Source organism: Rhineura floridana, chromosome 12 (assembly GCF_030035675.1).
Source record: "Rhineura floridana isolate rRhiFlo1 chromosome 12, rRhiFlo1.hap2, whole genome shotgun sequence".
NCBI lineage: Eukaryota > Metazoa > Chordata > Lepidosauria > Squamata > Rhineuridae > Rhineura > Rhineura floridana.
In genome coordinates, this window is record NC_084491.1 from 32,285,200 (window position 1) to 32,302,839 (window position 17,640).

The 17,640-nt window shown below is 41.0% G+C and overlaps 1 protein-coding gene across 4 annotated transcripts in view; it reads right to left on the reverse strand.

The window, feature by feature from the left end:
• Positions 1-810: 810 nt before the first annotated feature.
• Positions 811-17,640, reverse strand: part of APLP2 (amyloid beta precursor like protein 2) — a 60,627-nt gene continuing 43,797 nt past the window's right edge. For 2 of the 4 annotated variants that reach the window (XM_061593429.1, XM_061593427.1), the window contains 11 exons: positions 15,743-15,873; positions 15,260-15,334; positions 13,756-13,914; positions 13,228-13,356; positions 9,849-9,948; positions 9,400-9,573; positions 8,788-8,823; positions 4,769-4,851; positions 3,454-3,528; positions 2,909-3,064; positions 811-2,325 (listed from right to left, as the gene is read on the reverse strand). In XM_061593429.1, coding sequence (XP_061449413.1) covers positions 2,224-2,325; positions 2,909-3,064; positions 3,454-3,528; positions 4,769-4,851; positions 8,788-8,823; positions 9,400-9,573; positions 9,849-9,948; positions 13,228-13,356; positions 13,756-13,914; positions 15,260-15,334; positions 15,743-15,873 — 1,220 coding nt within the window. In that variant the 3' untranslated portion in view covers positions 811-2,223. The remainder of the gene's footprint in view (positions 2,326-2,908; positions 3,065-3,453; positions 3,529-4,768; positions 4,852-8,787; positions 8,824-9,399; positions 9,574-9,848; positions 9,949-13,227; positions 13,357-13,755; positions 13,915-15,259; positions 15,335-15,742; positions 15,874-17,640) is intronic. The other 2 variants (XM_061593428.1, XM_061593430.1) reach the window with 1 other exon arrangement.

Here is a 17,640-nt window from a genome sequence, read left to right on the forward strand (position 1 = left end):
CCTGTAAAAGTGCCCTTTCTGTTTCTATGTAGTTTCAAAACAATTGTAAGGGGGTTGCATTTTAATTGGAGGCTGGTCCATTTGGGAGGATGGAGCACTGCTTCATCAAGTGCCAATACCTGCCTGCCTTCCTATTTGCAACCAGCCCGAGGGATGGCGGTCAGCTTCCTCTTCCTTTGCCTCCAGGCTGCCCTTGTAGAACTCAGCAATGTAGAATTAGTTGGCTCTCCCTGTCATTGGCTCTGACTCCATCTACTGTTAGCCCCTCTGCTTTCCACCTCACCAGTCCCAATGGGCGCCAGCCACCACTGGTTGCATGGTTTGGGAAGGACCCACTGACAGGCCTCTGCTGTGTGCATATAACTCACCAAATTGAAAAGGAACTACTTCCACTTGTTTTCTTGAACTGTAGCTGTATTCACCTGTTGTACTAAAATAAATTATTAAAACTCACAGATTAAAACTTTTTTATCCATTACCAAATACCAAATTTTCTATTTCCAACTGGTCTAGCAAACTATAGTGCCTTCTGGGAACACATCAACTCATAACAGAGCAGGTGCAACTTGGCAAGACAGCTATTACAATAAACTCAACCATTTCACTGTCGGCATCACTCTGACAGGAAAGACAGGAGGAGACCCTCACCAAGGCAGAGACTCACCCAGCACCAAAAGAATCTAAACAGTCCTTGAGACTTATGGCAAAACCAATTTAAAGCTATGGCTTATATTAGAGCCTCCCAGAGCTCCAGCTAGAACATATGAGAGCCCACCAGGCATCTTTATGGATAGACACAGGAAATCAATCTGGAAGTTAAAGTGTTTATTGATGTGTTTCCAACTTTTCACATTCCCCACAGACCACATTAAGGAGTCTGCAGGTTAAGTAAATCTGTGCATAGTGGGAAGAGACATGGTAAAGGGTGGAAGATAAAGGAAGGTCACAAAAAATAGAAAAAAATACACCACAGGTTACCAGAACCTCCAGAATTTTAAAAAAGCTGTGAGCATTAACACCAACTATACAAGCATTACAAAGACATGGTGGTGAATGGATCAGTCTCCTTGACACTTCAGATTCCCTTCTCTTTTCCATAATGCAGACATCATCCCCTCTATCCTCCCTAATTCCACCCATAATGGAGAGCAAAACTGCAGTCATTCCTTGAGTTCACCAATGCCTGTGTTATTTACAGGCATATCAGTGACTCCAATTATGAAGACACCCCAGTATCAACTCTAGCTTCCTTGGGAAGATATATCAGCCTCCCAAACTTTTAATGATCATGATCTACCATAAAGGGAGGGGGCTTGGGGTACATTAACAAAGAGAGGTTCACTTACACTAAGCAGGGTGCTAAAGGAGGCTGATTTACGGAGGAAGGAAAGGGTCTGAATTCAAATGTAAAGGCTACCAATTGTACAATGACTGGGTCCAGAAAGCAAGGCAAAGTATGCAATCCCAATATGCACTAACCATGTCCAAGTATTTCACTAAGGCGGCCCTAAAATGGCTGAAGCTTTTTCCCTCCTTACCTCTACAGGGTCTAGATTTCTGAAAGCCAAGCCACGCAGCAGCAGCAGTGCACAGGCCAATGGCATGAGAATTTATATAAGGTTTCCTTTATTGTGAATTTGCTTCCCTGGTTATTTCTCTCTCCCAAAGCCCCTAAAGCCCAATTCATCATTTTTGCAACTTTGGGGGAAATTATCTTTTTTAAAAAAGGAATACTGCTTTTATATATGTGTATATATATAAAAGCCAGAATGACCAAAAGAGCCACATGTCTTATTTATACAACGTGGTTGGTACATGACCTTGAATATTCAAGTGGTGTATCAGAAGTAAAACAACGTTTCTCATTTATACAGAGAGCTTGTTATCAGACAATACAACAGCACTGGGATTTTCTCTCATTAGATTTAAGTTTCTTTAAAAAGAAAAAGAAAACTACATCTCAAATATCTGCAATATATCATTTTCCCATTTAAGGTTTATATATCATATATTGTTATATTATCATTTCCTCACCCATTTAAAAGAATGGAATTTGCAACTCTACAGTAGTAATTAAGTCTTAAATGATCCAGGAGTTCTGAATGGAAGATGAAGTCCTCTTCAAGCAACTGTTGGTCAATAGTTGATCCAAAATACTGGACCATTTTGGCCCTCCCCACCCTGATCCTCTGCTGGTCAAGGCTGCTGCAGTTTCAATAACTTTTAAATCTGCATCTGCTCCAAATATTTGTATGTTGGGTTTTCATATCCATGGTTCTGCATCTTGTTCAGATGCCGCTCTTCTGGGGTTAGCATCGGATCAACCTTCAAAAGACAGGACTATTTATCAGTGGGTGAAGAAGCGACATGCAAGCATCTTAACTAAATGTGTTTGTGGGACCTGCCCCTTGGATGGAATTTAAGTGTTTGAATCCTAAATATCAAACAGATCTTTGTCACAAGAGACTGAATATCCATCATCCCAAGAAAAGCTGGCCCAAATTTAGCTTGCATGCTCTTTTCACATGCCTATTACTCAAGGTTGAGCAAATGGCTAAAGTGATAGTGATTTTCAATTATTACTCTGAACTTACAACACTGAATCCTGCTCCTGGTGAATTTATGTACTGCACATGTGTGAAGAAAGGGGATCTTAAGGCTGCCTTTTCTTAAGCTATGCTTTCAGAGAATTGTTTTAAACCATACATGGTCACTGACTACAAGACACTCAAGTCAGCAGATGTCTGCAAGGATTCCCATGAAAAAGAGGACCACATCTCAGCTCCCCAAACACAAGTAGCAAACATTCCATGCAGAAAGCAACTGTTGCCATCCCCCATTTCCCAGCCGGCATATTTGGTCCCACTTCTCTAAGAGATCAGATTATGCATATGAAGGCCCTTCTCACCTCTACAATTCCATGGCTAATGGTTCCATACTGTCTCTTCCTCAGCATCACCAAGCTGATGACTATGACTGTGGCTATGGCAACTGCTATCACCAGGAGGCCAATGAGAGCACTGCTGCTGAAGCTGAAGTCGTCATGCAGTGCATTGTCATTTTCCTGCATGGATAAGAAAACACTGTATTGGGTCTGTGAACTGGAAATTAACAATACCAAGCAAGATAGGGAGGCACCTTCCTTTGGCCAACTGCCACAGCAAGCATGAGATGCACTCAATTATGATCTTGCCCTGATTTCTCCATTATGATCTGGCTGGCAGATGGCATCTTCCAAAATACCTTCCCGGCCCTGTGTTATGTGCATATGATCCATTCTGCTTATGTGGCTCGTAACAAAACGTTTATTTCTGAAAACTTTAGGTCTACAGCTCTTTGCAAAATTCATAGCATCTTCAAGACAAGAAGGGGTGTAACACAATACCTCTTAATACTGAGGCAAGGGTATGAATTCTTTCAACAGCAAGCCTGGGTGGGTGGCTATATACCTACCGGCTCATCCACCAGTCCACCAACTCGCTCAGGATTGAAAATCATTTCCTTCACATCAAGGGTTTCATCAATTACCTGAAAACAGTCATGAAGGAATTTTACACAAGGAACTAATGACGAAAGGGAGGAATACTGGGCATGGATATAAATAAAAATCACCACTGATTTGCAAAAAGGAGAAGCTTCTACTGAACTAATAGCTAGATAACACTGCTATGTCCTCTCGTGTTCACTAAAGGAGATTTCATGTGTTTAGCAAAATCCCACTAGTTTCTAGGGCTAAAAATTACAGCACTTGCAAAACCAGTAAAAGATGGCCTCAGGAATATTCACACAACATTCACCAAACACACGTTTGGGGGGGGGGATCTTGTCCGCTAACATTGGTGGTCATGCACATGTTTGGCATCAGTATAAAGGGACCTCAGACAGATACAAATGCACACACGTAGGGGCTCCTCCACACAAGCATGAATCTTGGCTCATCAGGCTTCCTGTTCACATGGAGAACCCCCTACATGTGTGCATTTGTTCACATATGGAGCCCTTTGACACTGACACAGAATGTGTGGTGTCTGGGATGCCCAGTGTGATGTTGGTGTTAGGGTAGCAGCTCTCAAGACACATGATGTTGGAGGTGGAGTCAGGAGGCACAGTACCACTCTCCCTCCAAGCACAAATGCAATGGGTGGAGAAGGTTCAAGTGAGCTCCCTGTTGTAACATATTTAAAAACTGGTGGTGGTGAATGCCCGTGATGCAATGTAGATGCTATGTCAGCTGGCTACATCTTTGTGTTTCTTAATCTGTCAGAAAAGTAAAAATATTTTGGTAGAATAAACCTAGTTTGGGTTCCATCAACTGATTAAAGCAGTTTGATTCTGAGTAAGTTCATATTTACTACTTTCAACAAGGGGCTAGACAGGACATGCAAACACATACCACAGTTCAGCTATATCTCAGCATCAGCTCTAAAAAGAATAGCATGCCCATTTCTCTTGCTACACATTTCAAATGCTACAGCCACTCAAAATAGCTGACAAAGCAATTAGGAAAGTCTCTGTCAAAGCACCAAAGGGTTCTGTTCTGCCTTCCACATCAACAGGGCTGTCTGTGGTAAGGATGCTGGCTTGGCTTTCTTCACACTCCTGTTCTCCTGTCTCTGACACATATTGGAAGCCTGCAATAGCTGTAACTCAGGATGCTGTCACTCCCCTGCACCATATGGGATGTGTATAGTGACTATCAAGCAAGCAGTGAGCAGCATGGAAGCAAGCCACATCTCAGATTTTGGGGGGGGGGAAGCAAAGCGCGTACCACATTCTCATCCAACTTGTTCTTGCTGTTAATTACTTTCTCTTCTGCTCCAATCAGTCCATTAAGGTCAGCCATGCCAGACCCTGTGCAGAAGAAATTAAGCATGAGATCAGACAAAGAAAAGGGCCATCTGTCAGACCTGCATGGCATCCAGGTAGTGCTGTCATCCTACTAGGATTCACAATACAAATTGCAATCCATAGCTTCCTGTTCTTTGTATATACATATTTCCTTATGATGCACATACTGGAAGGACACCAAAATGTTATGCTAGTGAGACAAATAATGAGACGGGGGGTGCTGTCAAATGAGGTACACATGATGGAAACTGAGATTTTCTAGAAGGTTTGAGCACAAAGCAATGGGAGTGCAGAAGTGCTGTCTCTAGAGATTGTTATAAATGCTCCATGGAGCCAGGACATAAGCCCTCCGCCTTGGCCAGCATGCAACAGAGATTCTGCCACAGCAGAGTCAGCACTGTCTCTTTAAAAAGCAACTCTTGATCAGCAACTAACTAAGGAACGAGCCTCAATGTCATTCCAAAAAGCTCATCTACTGAACAAACTTAATGAGCTCCTGTCCCGTGCCTGGCTCAAGTCCAGAATCAATGTCAAGGGAGGAGTGAATGAAGTTGCAAATATCCCTCAGCTTGTTCCAAATGAAATTATGCATGTGACAATGGAGGAGAATATCAAGACAACTGCTCTGCATTACAGTTGAGACCTGAGCTTTCAAAAATTGATCAGGATGAATAGCAGAAGAGACTAATGCAACAGTGAAACCACTCATATCTTAAAGAGCACCTGATATCTGAGTTTTGCAAAATGTCGGCGTGCATTATGATTTTGCAGAAGGATCCAAGGCAGCCACTGCATTCTTCTGAGATTCTCTACATATCCATATTTTGCCCCACATAGGGCAAAGGACATACAGCATACACCAGTTAAGCACTTCATAAGTGATTACCCATATTGCCCTTCATTTGCTGTGCTCGGAGACTAGTTAATATTCTGTTAGTAAGATTCTTTGAGGGAGGAAGGGTGATAAATTGTGTTTGCGGGCAACTGTCAATGACTTTTACTTTTGTTTTTACTGCCTGAAAATGCCAAATAGTGGAGCAGTTAAACCTAAAAATAATGCACTTTGGGTTAAAGTATGAAACTTGGCACACTTATACATTGACCCATATATATATTGATCAATATATATATATGGATCCCAATAAGCAATAACCCCCGGGGGGTAGGAGTGTGACAAATGTATACTTCTGTCTTTAAGTCTTATCTATTTGATTCCATTTAGGCCATCTGAGCCTCTAGTGACAGATGGAGCCAGGAGCACTCCCAGACTAGTATGGCCCCATCCAAAAGCAACTGACCAATTATCCAGACTCAGGAACTATCCACCCACTGCCCCCTCCCCAATCTTTCTAGGATTCAGCCTCAGTTTGTTAACGCTTATCCATCCCATCCCAGAGTCCAGGCACTGGTTCAGGGCTTGCACGGCCTCTCCTGATTCACATGTTACACAGAAATAAACTGGGTATCACCATAACAGCAGTGACATACTTCAGAGTGAACATAAGCCAAGTAACAGAACAAGTTTCTAGTTTTCAATTTGATCTATGAAATACATTTATGTTACATAATATGTTATCAATCTTAACACAACAAATAAGTTTGCAAGTTAATTTGGGGGTCATGAATGTGTGATGCTAATATTAGATCAATGATTAATACAAAATGATTTTCTAGAGTCAGTATCTTGCACTGTTTTAACATTTTGTAGTGGACAAATGTATTTGTCTAAAGTGATGTTCTAGGATTTTGTATTACATTCTGAACATGCACGTGCCTTGTTTTGCATTTGTCTATGTACATCCATGTTATATTTGTCATCTAATTCTACTGGGACCTTGCCAACAGCATTGGGAGCATTCTCTTAATACTGAGAATAAGGAAACAGTGTAAACATTAAAATTCATTCAAAACAGGAGTACATCACAAAATGTTTAGGCATAATCACTTTATATCCATATATAGTTTGATGCTTTTAACCCAAAGTGTCTGATTTGATCAAAAGCCCTGGCTAAACTGTTCCACAAAAAGCAAGGTTCAACAAAGTGCCTCATTTTACAGCCTTTCCCTAAGATCCTCAGGAAATACTATTTCAGATTCCAGCCATGCTCCAGAATATCCACCTTGCTTACCAAGGCTGCTAAGAGTGGGTCACTTATTGTGAAAGTCAGTGGTTTGCAGTTTCTAGACCTTAGGTCATCGTCTAGAAACCATTCCTAGTCATTCAGTGTCTGGCCTTTATTCGGCTCTTCCAGTTCTCAGTAGCCAGCACAGCAAAGGCCTCAAACTACGAATTCACCTGCTACAACAGGTACCATTAGATAGTTCTGCCTTATTGATGGTTAGAGGGAAAGCTCTTTAGATTGCACACATCTCTGGAAGCAAACAGCGCTAGCTGGTGTGCACTGTACTAAAAGGGAGCAATAAAGGAAGGCAGGAACAAACACGCTACAGTTCACAGCTCTGACAACTTTGCCAAGAACGGACTGCAAAATGGTGATACTTAGGAGCACATAAGAAATCCAGAAACACAGAATGAAAGTTAACAGAAAACTTAATACTCCACTTTTTAGTCTTATAGATAGATCACCCTTTCCCAATCTTTGGGTCCCCAGATGTTGTTGTAGTACAACTCCCATCAGCCCCAGCCAGCATAGCCAATGGTCAGGGATGATGGGAATTGTAGCATAGCAACATCTGAGGATCCAAAGGTTGGGAAAGGCTGTTATAGATGCATCAGGAACAGGTCAACTGAACAAATGGATTATTCATCTGCCATAATATAATGCCCTATAACAGGGTTGGGAAACCCATAGCCCTCCAGATGGGCTAAAACTTAATCTTCCCTGATGATTGACCAAGCTGACTGAGGATGATGAGAGCTGGAGTCCAACATCTGGAGTGTCACAAGTTTCTAATCTTAAATTCTGTCCCCAGCCTTTATCTACAGCTTGATTTTGCAAATTTACCGCCTGTAGTTGTTAAGGTCTTTTCAGCAGCTTGAGAATCAAGATGCCTGATGCACTGTAGTACAGAGCAAGGAGTGCCAATCCTTAACACAACAATGTGGTGCTGACCTGCAATACAGACCACATTCAGCAGAGATCAACTTCTCTATAGCTGTTACACCTTTGCTTGTAGCATTTGCTACAAGTAGGACTCCAAACATATCAGTAATATAAACACACTGTAAGAGAAACTGAGGAAAAAGCCAATGATACTACATGTGGATATCCAATCCCAATGAACAGGAATTTCTGAATTTTGCAAACTACAGGGATTTTGGCAGGTAAAACAAAACTGCTAGAGAGCTTTTCTAGTAAACTATAGGATTTTAAACACTACATAGTATGGGATGGAGCTCCAGTCACCTTGCCTTGTGCCTCCACACATACACACCCATTTGTGGTGCCTACTGCTTCTGCAACACCATTTGCAAACACCCATTCCAAGATATTTCCTACAGAACAGCTTTCTATATCTCTGTACAGAACAGGACATTTAAAATTTAAGATATTTATCCTGTAGAATTCCTAGAGATCTGTGCAACTCAAATTCAGTCTCTCCATATAAAAGTCCCTTATTCTAATCAAGTTTATGAAGCAGAACAGATGGAAAAAGGACTACTGTAATAAAACCAATGTTCTCATCCAAGTACCTCTAACACTAAACTCTTGAATCTGAAACGCAACATTACATTCATGTTGCACCAACACTGTACGTATGACATTCACCATGATTAAAACACTGGTCAACAAATCAGAGGCAGCCAAACTGACTCATTTTGCATAAGGGATAGCAACTTCATCCCTGAAGCTTAATATGAGCAGGAGGGAGGGAGGTGAAGTTGATGTTATGAAACTAAAAGCAAAAGCTATCAAAACACACTGGAAAGGCAGGGGCATGAAAGAAGGCATTTTGAGGGATCAGCTTAGAACCAACCTTTTTTCACTGGATGGTACAAATCCGGCTGAGAATCTACAGCAGCAGGGAAAACACAAGAACAAAACAAAACAAAACAAAATAGCAGAGAAAGGAGATTAAGAAGAGGGGGAAAAAAGAAAAAGGCTTGTGTGCGATTTTTGGCTCAGATCCTGGGCAACATTTAGATTAGAAATTAACAAAAAGTTCAGGCTTCTTTTCTTTTATTCCAACATATGAACACCAGAAAGCAGGGAACAGATATTTCTAATAAGCTTATAGCAATGCAGGGTGATGAGAGCTATGGGCTAAGGATTCTATAGCTTGAAAGGAATTGGAAATTAATTCATAACCAAGGTTTTTTTAAAAAAAGCATCCATGGGAGAGAGCTAGGCTATATGCACAAATTAAAGTCAGAATACCAGACTCAAATAAGCAATTAAAAATGGGAAGCACCTCAACGTGACAACATCTAACACAACTAGAAACCAGTGGTCTACTTGCTAAGAAATTACAGGAGCTCTGATAAGAAAGCTCTCTAGAACTAAAGTGAGGACAGGTAGCTAGTCTCTGATCTCAGTTCAGGCCAGATATAGCAGCGCTCTATAGTTACACGCTCACAATTCCACATACCTTCATTGTCCAATGAGGCTGGGAAAGTTTTCACCTGGAATGGACGGAAAGGTTTGCCATCAAAGAGGGGAGACTCCTCACTCTCTTCAGAGCTCACATGGGCATCCACTTGGGATTCGGAAATGGAGGAAGTAAACTGGTCCATGTCAGCCCGCTGTTCTTGAAGTAGTTCATCTAAAAGTAGTAGTGTTAAGTCAGAAAGTGTTATCCTAGGAAGATGGTTCCAAGAAACTCAACACAATCTCTTGCATTCAAGCATTAGGGGTTTTCTTTGGGGGAGGGGTGTTGGTCTATGAGATATTTTGCTTCCAATAACAAGAATATATTTAGGGTAAAAGTTTTCCACAAGTATATACTTTCTTAGCACTATTTTTATCTTTGCTGCACTCAAGTGCCTGAAGTGCTTTGATGCGTTTCGTAAACTATACAAATAGGTCAAAAATACTAACCAATTTCATTTTGGATTTCTTCAGCCACATAAGGTACCTTGTAGAGCAAAGACAGACTTTGATTCATTCTCTCTTCAATCACATGGAGATGTGTCATCACCTACCAAAAGAGAGGGCAGGGTTCAAGCAGGGTATCTATTGTATTTTTACTTAAACACATAAGCCTGCTCTAGAGATCAAGAGTTTAGGAGCTTCATATCTGCTGACAATGGCTACAAGTCACAATGGCTATATTCTATCCCCACTGTCGGAGGCAGTATGCCTCTGAATGCCGGCTGCTGGCAATCACAACTGGAGAGAATGCTGATGCACCTAAGTCCTGCTTTCGGGTTTCCCATTGGCATCTGGTTGGCCACTGTGAGAACAGAATGCCGGACTAAACGGGCCTTTGCCATGGTCCAGCAGGACTCTTCTTATGTTCCCATGCTTTACATAAAAGGATACAATACAGTTTCCTAAAAGCTAATCCAAAAGAAATTACAAGAACATAACTACTGTACTGAATTAGGCCAAGGTCCAGAATTCTATTTCTAACAGTAGCCACACAAATGCCTCTGGAATACAGTTGGGCCCCACTCATATGGCGAGTTACGTTCCAGACCTCCGCCTAAAAGCGAAACCCGCTGAAAAGCAGAACTCATTCAATAGAATGGTGCCCGATGCCCGAAAAACTCCGTAAAAGCGGAACAAGTGCCGTATGAGTGGGGCCTTACTCAAAGCCACTGTATTAGCAGGCTGCCGAAAAGCGGGCCCCTACTGTACCTGAAGTATGGCAGGACAGGAATCAGGCTCTCTATGTGTCCCATCATCTGTTATTCAGGTACAGTGTTTCTACACATAGAGGTTCAAAGTTAGCTAACTTGGCAGATGTCATCTGATAAGGTTAGAAACATTCAGATTATTTTTAAGTGATCTAAGCTAGCGTTCATCGCCACATGTTATGACAATGGGAACTCAAAGGATAATTATGTGCTGTATGAAGTAATGCTTTTATCTGTAGAGCACCTTAATGGGGTAATCCCATTTTTAAAAGGCATTGGGTTTTATTCAATATAAGCTGCAACTGATTTAATAAAACTTTTTTTGTTGTTAAAAGCAGTGATGAGGAAAGGAAAGAACAAAAGTAGACTCCCTAAATACTTTGAGAACATGGTAGCCTTCAGATACTTTTTAAGGTGTTAAGGACTGGATATTCTGTTCTAGAGATAGAGCAGATACTAGAGACAAGGCCCAGTTCCCCTGCAATTTAAGCTGTAATCCTGAGAACCTCAGAAGTTGGTCCAGTTGAGCATTTGTTGTTAAGTGCTGCAACAGAAGAACCCTTCCAGACCCAGCAATAACTTCTACTATGTTGCAGAAGAAAAATCTACAAGTATGTATACATGTACAGCTCTATATAGATCTGAGGCTTATGCTTCTATTATGACTAGCATAAAGTTACATTACCATATGGCATGTTACCCTAAACAGCATATTTTTTCAGGAGATATACAGCTTAATAAGGCTTTGTTTAAAGCAGCGGCAGTAAAATTCCAGTATGTTAAGATCAAAACTAGCCTTTGTTCAGAGAGACTTGTCTGGGCATAATGACCAGGTGTGGTTTCCTCCACAACCCTGGTTCCTGTTTTTGTACACAGCCACAACTCAGCTTTTACCATAGGCTTCTGAAATTAATGGCTACTATGCTTTTGACCTGCAGAGGGTGCTGCACATTAAGGGATTATATAGAGTTGATATGGAATGCATTAATACGGATGATCAAACTGGAAGAACACTAATGACCTGCTTTTTATAGTCTGAAGTATATCCGACTTTTAAATGGGAAGGATGAAAGCAATTTAATTTTCTATGTGGCAGCCTGTCAATCTATTGGATCGACTGAGGAGCTTAAAGTGCATCCAAAATGTAAGGAACTGAATGGTATCGACAATGTTCCCTGCATGTCAATTGGTCTACAGCACAGCATGCACAATGAATTTTATGGCCTAAGCACCCCATTCACCTGCCCGCTCTGGGTTTTGGAGAAGAACCAGAAGGGACACTGCTTGATCAACTGAACTGGCTGTGTGAAGACAGTACTGGGTACTCTATACCTTTGGAAGATTAGCTTTCATGATGCAGAAGGTATTTGAGTAAGATGGGCTGAAGCTACAGAATAGGGAAACATATGTCTGTCAAGACTGAAAGGAAACCATTTAGAATACTCTCCAGCACTAAAGTGTACAAATGTGAATACACTTAGATCTGCAGCGTAGATTTCAGCATTACTGAACTAATCTAAGCAACAGTAGAACCATTTTCTACTGCTGCTGTGTGAAACTCAGTTCATGCCCCAGTCCTGCTTCTAAAGCAGACAATACAGGTTCCTGAATTCAACACAAAATAACTACTTATCACCTTAGGCAGTTCTTTCCTTTATAAGAATGCCACTTAGCACAGCCCAAAGGAAGGACTGTTTAGGAGAAAGGCATCAAATTTACAGAAAACTGACTTCTAGTAACAGCTCTACTAGTGATATTGTTTGACCTTGGTAAGGCCTTTCCACGCACTCCACTTTTTTCTTCCTGCCTTCTTAGTCATGAATAAGACAATCCTGGCTATAAAATCAAAATAGGAATGCAAAACTGTTCAGAAAGGTATTTTAGTGGATAATGCATTAATCAGTTGTTTCCCTACACTGAAAAAAAATGAGGAATATTTGCTCCTTAGCAATGAAACCTCAGGTAAGCAAATAAATGTATGGTGTGGATCTGCCCTGACATTTAAAGCACATTCAACATCCATTTAAAGCGCATGCGTTTCCCACAAAGAAGCCTGGGAATTGTAGTTTCCCTCTCATATAGCTAAAATTCCCAGCACCCTTAAAAAACTACAGTTGCCAGAATTTGGGGGGGGGGAGCCATGTGTGTTGAATGTGCTTTAAATGTATGGTGTAGCTCTGCCATGACTATGCCTTCTCCTCAAGCTATGTTTATTCTAAAAAGGTGAACAATGTTTGACAAGTAATACAAGGAAAGACACATGACAAATCCAAGAAACTGATTACTATCAGCAACAGGACAACAGCATAGTCAATTTGAGCACCACAAAAATAAAGAATGTGTTCAGGGGCCATTGATATCAGTTCAAGAAATGGCCATCTCTCACAAATATTCTAGTTTGCACCCAAAAGCTCTCCATCCCACACATGTAACTTTGATTAATGTAAATAAACACAGTTTCTGGTTTAGCTGGCATATCCCTAGATAGCACAGAAGAACTATGGCTTATTGAGATGTCCAAGCCAGCTCAAAGTCTCACAGAAGAGATAAAATGCAACAGACAGCTAGGAGTGGGCCTTAAGTATTAGATGAAATGCTTCCTATGGGTTACTATATACCTGTGACTTCATCTGTGCAGCCTTCTCTGGGTCAACAGCCAAAGCGTGCTGGTAGTGGCGGATCGTGTGCAGACGGTCTTTGTTTTCAGTGCGAATATAACGCTTTAAAGCTTGGAGGATACGGTGAGGCTGCAGAAGTTAAACCAAACTGGTGAGCTAATAAAAAATGCCCAATCATTTCAATAGTGCACATTAAGATCCAGTCTGTTTTATATACAAAGCAAGTCAAAGAACTCTTAAATATTATTTCATAGCGACTGCAAGGCACGTGAGCTGCTACAATGCTACAGGTGAGAAACTGGAGCTAGGCCAAACAGGACATATCCGGACAGAATTAATATTTATAGTAAAATTCAGCAGCCATCATACTAATGCTACACCCAAACTGTCTGCTTTTACAGATTTTCAATCAATGATTGTCTCTCTGTGCTCCCCTCCCCTTCTTCCACTAAGCTGCCAGTGCCTTCTTCTAGACACTCCTGGCTTCCATTTCATTCATGTATTTGAAACATCCCAAGGGGAACGCACCCGTGGAGAATCAGTCTGCAGAGCAACTAGGTAATTTTCAAGGGCAATGCGACGGCGGTCATCCAGCATTGCTTCCACACGAGCTAGATGAGTCTCCACAAGTTGTTGTTTCTCACTGGCTGCTTCCTTCTCCAGCGATTTAGCTGTTGCCTGGAATCGCTACAGAAGTAAAATGGTGCAATAATGTGCGTTATCAGGCGGCAAAGAGATTAATTAAAGCTATAGCTATCCTGAATAGCTACTTCCAGATGCATCCGTCAGAGGGTACCTGCAAAATGCCAGGGAGATTCAGCAGTGGTCTTTGCAGCTTAGTCTAAAGCTGGTTTATAGCAGATGCCTGCAAAAAGCCTTGCAGCCAGGTCAACAGGACTGGCACTGGATAATCTAACATTGCAGTCATTCTTAGTACACATAAATAATTTTGTTTTTAGTACTGGAAACCATTGACCTACTTTAGCGGTAGCAGACAAGTTGAGGCCTTACCAAAAGCCAGCCAATGGCTCAGTTTGCATGTAATGCTAAGCCAAACCATAGCTTCACATGAATGTGTGGCTCTCCTGGAGAGGAGATTGTGGCTGTAGGACCAGAGAAGCAAAACAGCCATGTTTTCCTTTCCAGGAGACCATGCTTTTGTACTGAACCATGGTTTGGCTCAATGTGTTAATGACAACACTGATGTGTGAACTCACCTCCATTACCCTAATTAATTCCTTAGGATTCCAAGCCCCAACCTCACAGTCCTCCAAAATGGAGTGAATAATTATTATTGTTTTAGTGGGATACAAGGCTGACAGTTTGTGTTTGTTTTTTGCTACTAGCTTGTATGAAATTTTGCATTTTATAAGATGAAATTAAAAAATATGTTTTGTGATTTTCTGCCATGAACAAAAAACAAATTTGGTTGTGCCACTGCAGATCAATTTAAAAACAATAAAGACAAATACAATTTTAAGTGTTAACAAAAAAAAAATCAAATTCCGACTGTTCATTCTATATTTTCTTCAACTGATATGAATCCATTTCAAGGACACTACTACCTAAAAACGTTTTAGATTTTATTCTCAAAACAATGTTTTACTATTTTATCCGGAGGGTGGTATTTCACCCTCATGGCTTTTCACTAGCTTTGAACAAGCAGAAACGTTACATCTTCCAATGAGGTACATCTGAGCAGCCCCAGCTGAACTAAACATGGCTGGATGTCTATAGTTCTATTTTGGCACGCTACTGACATACTTAGTGGCTAGTTTCATCTTCTTACCAGAGGAGAAGTGGATACTAAGGATCACCGATTTGAAGAATGGAAAGATACCCCCATGAAGGAGAAATGAGGCATTCTCAGACCAACAGCTAGACATAATAAGACTACAAAACTAACTGTTTTTGCTGACTGTAGACAGACAAATTACAACCAAGGCTCCTCCTGTTGAGAAATTACGGAAGGCATGCAATCAAACTCTAGCAATGAACAATCCCCCTCACTGCAGTGATTACGCTGACTTACCTGCATGAGAGCCTGCCTTTCTGCTTTTGGAAGATTCTTGGCTTGACGCTCTGCTTCTTCCCATTCCTTCTTCACCTAAGTTCAGAAAGACACAATCAGTGTGACTGATTCCAGTGTAGCTCACCAACTTTACTTAGGCTATTTAACACCCCAATCAATACAATTTCCAGAGCAATATAACACACACTCTCCAATATAAAAACCCAACAATTTGCTACAGGCTTAAAAGAAAGCCAAGAGAGAAACCTGATCATGGACAGACATTTCTAATTTAGGGTCTCAAATGAGCAATTAAGCTTGGAGAGTTTATGGCTTTTATTACCCAAAAATAAAAAATAAAAAATAAAAGAAGAAATACTGGGCCAAACTGAAAAAGCAAAACATGAAGCAGATGGCATGAAGACAGCTAGCTAGCCACAACAGGGTTGCAAAGTTGAATTAGCAGAACAAGAGCAGCACCACTATAGTTTAGAGGCGGCTCACCCTGTCCATGCGGTTGCGATGTCGAACCTCTAGCTGTTCTTTTGCTTTCTGAAAACGGGCATGCTCATTGTCATCAGCTTGTGTTTCAAAGTAGACATCCACATCATCAGTAGGCACAGGAGTAGGAGGAACTGGAAAGATGATAAAATACATGACTCGCTGTGTCAATGGCCCTGGAGTAGGGAGCTGCTACCAGAAAGAAGGGTGCTAGGGCAGGGAAAACTTATTGCCAATTGTTCCACTCTCAGAAATAGGTTTAAACAATCTACTCCAGAACTTCTTTTTCACTTCTGTCAATTGCCAATTTTCTGCAGCACCTTATGCCACATTACTGAAAGCCAGTTAACATACTGGAGCGTCTGCAAAACCAAAAACTAGGCAAGCATTACGCAGAATCAGTAACTGAAGCCATTGTTAAGAAGGCTGCTCTTCCTTTCTGAAGGGGTTTCTGGTGCAATGCAAGGCTGTATATATTGGTTGCTCAATGAAACTACCCACAGATAGCAATGAAATGTCCAGATATATTTGAATGTTTAATCCCCAAGGAGAGAATTACACATTTCAAGCTTCATTTACCCCCAGCAGCCTTATTAGGTGATATGGTAAACATACACACAGTTACGCAGCACAAAAAGGCACAGCAGAACAATCCACTTGCGTAGTCTATTAGACAGCTAGTAGGGAACCCTAAAGGGATGAAGCTGCACCATATTTGTGCCATTATAGCTTTTGTAACAGCTGTCCAAGTCCACACTATTATCTTCCAGCAAAAGATCAACAGATTGCTTACGCCTTTGCCAGCTTATCTCTGGGCATGGCATGAAGTCATGCATCCTGAATCACTCTGAAGCAGACAGCAATTAATGTCATGAACCATCAAGTAATCTAGAACCAGGATATTTGAAGGACCAATGTCTTTCATATAAACCTGCTTCTGTGCAGAGAACAATGGCCCTGCTCCAGGTATCCATGCAATCTGAGCAAATCTCTGTGGCGGTATCCAAACTCTTGCATTCCAGAGTTTGGCTTACCTCATATATTTTTTTCCAGCAGCAGGCAAACAATTATACATATTTCAGCTTTTTTTCTCCTCCTCTTCCAAAAACGTTAAGCTATTTTAAAAATATTGTTATTGTTTAATTATTTGATTAACTGCCTCACATACATTTGGTAAAAAGATGGGATATTAATATATTTGTAAACAAGAGCCATCATTAAATGTCTATGCAATCAAACTATGGATTACAATTGGAAGAATGAGTTCATCAAATCCCAAACACCTGGATTAATCCATTTTGAAGTCGAATTTGATACTGCCTTCAGGCAGAAAGGACATTGCATTCATAAGACTGCACATTTTATACAGTATCTTCTATCAAGCCCTGTGTGGGAGTCTTAACATGACACTTGAACCCACAACTTTCTTACCTCAACATGGAAAAGCATTAAGTGGCAAGACAGCACACATTACCCATGTAAGAATACATTTTCTCTGTGTATAAATGGGAGCCCAAACTGGATGTGTTTTATACTGTTTTGTGTTTCTGAATCAGGTTTTGATACAGAGGCTCCAATTTCCACCCCCAAATCCTTCTTGGATGGGGTGAACTTTTGTCCTGACATCCATATCTTTTATTCCACCTCTTCAATCAGATCAACCTAATCAAAAGCATTTGCATGGAACCCATTTTGTAAACAGGATTACTGCTGTATAGGCAGACTGCCAAGCCCTAGAACGCACAAAAAAGCCTTTTGAAAGGCCTCTGCAACAGCCAAAATGAAGTGCTGGAATTTAATAAGCTAATTTTTTTGTGGGATATTTTATTGTGAGAGCTGGAAAAAGTGGTGGCAAAACCCTAAAAGTATCAAATAGAGTCATCAACTGTAGTTCATATTTC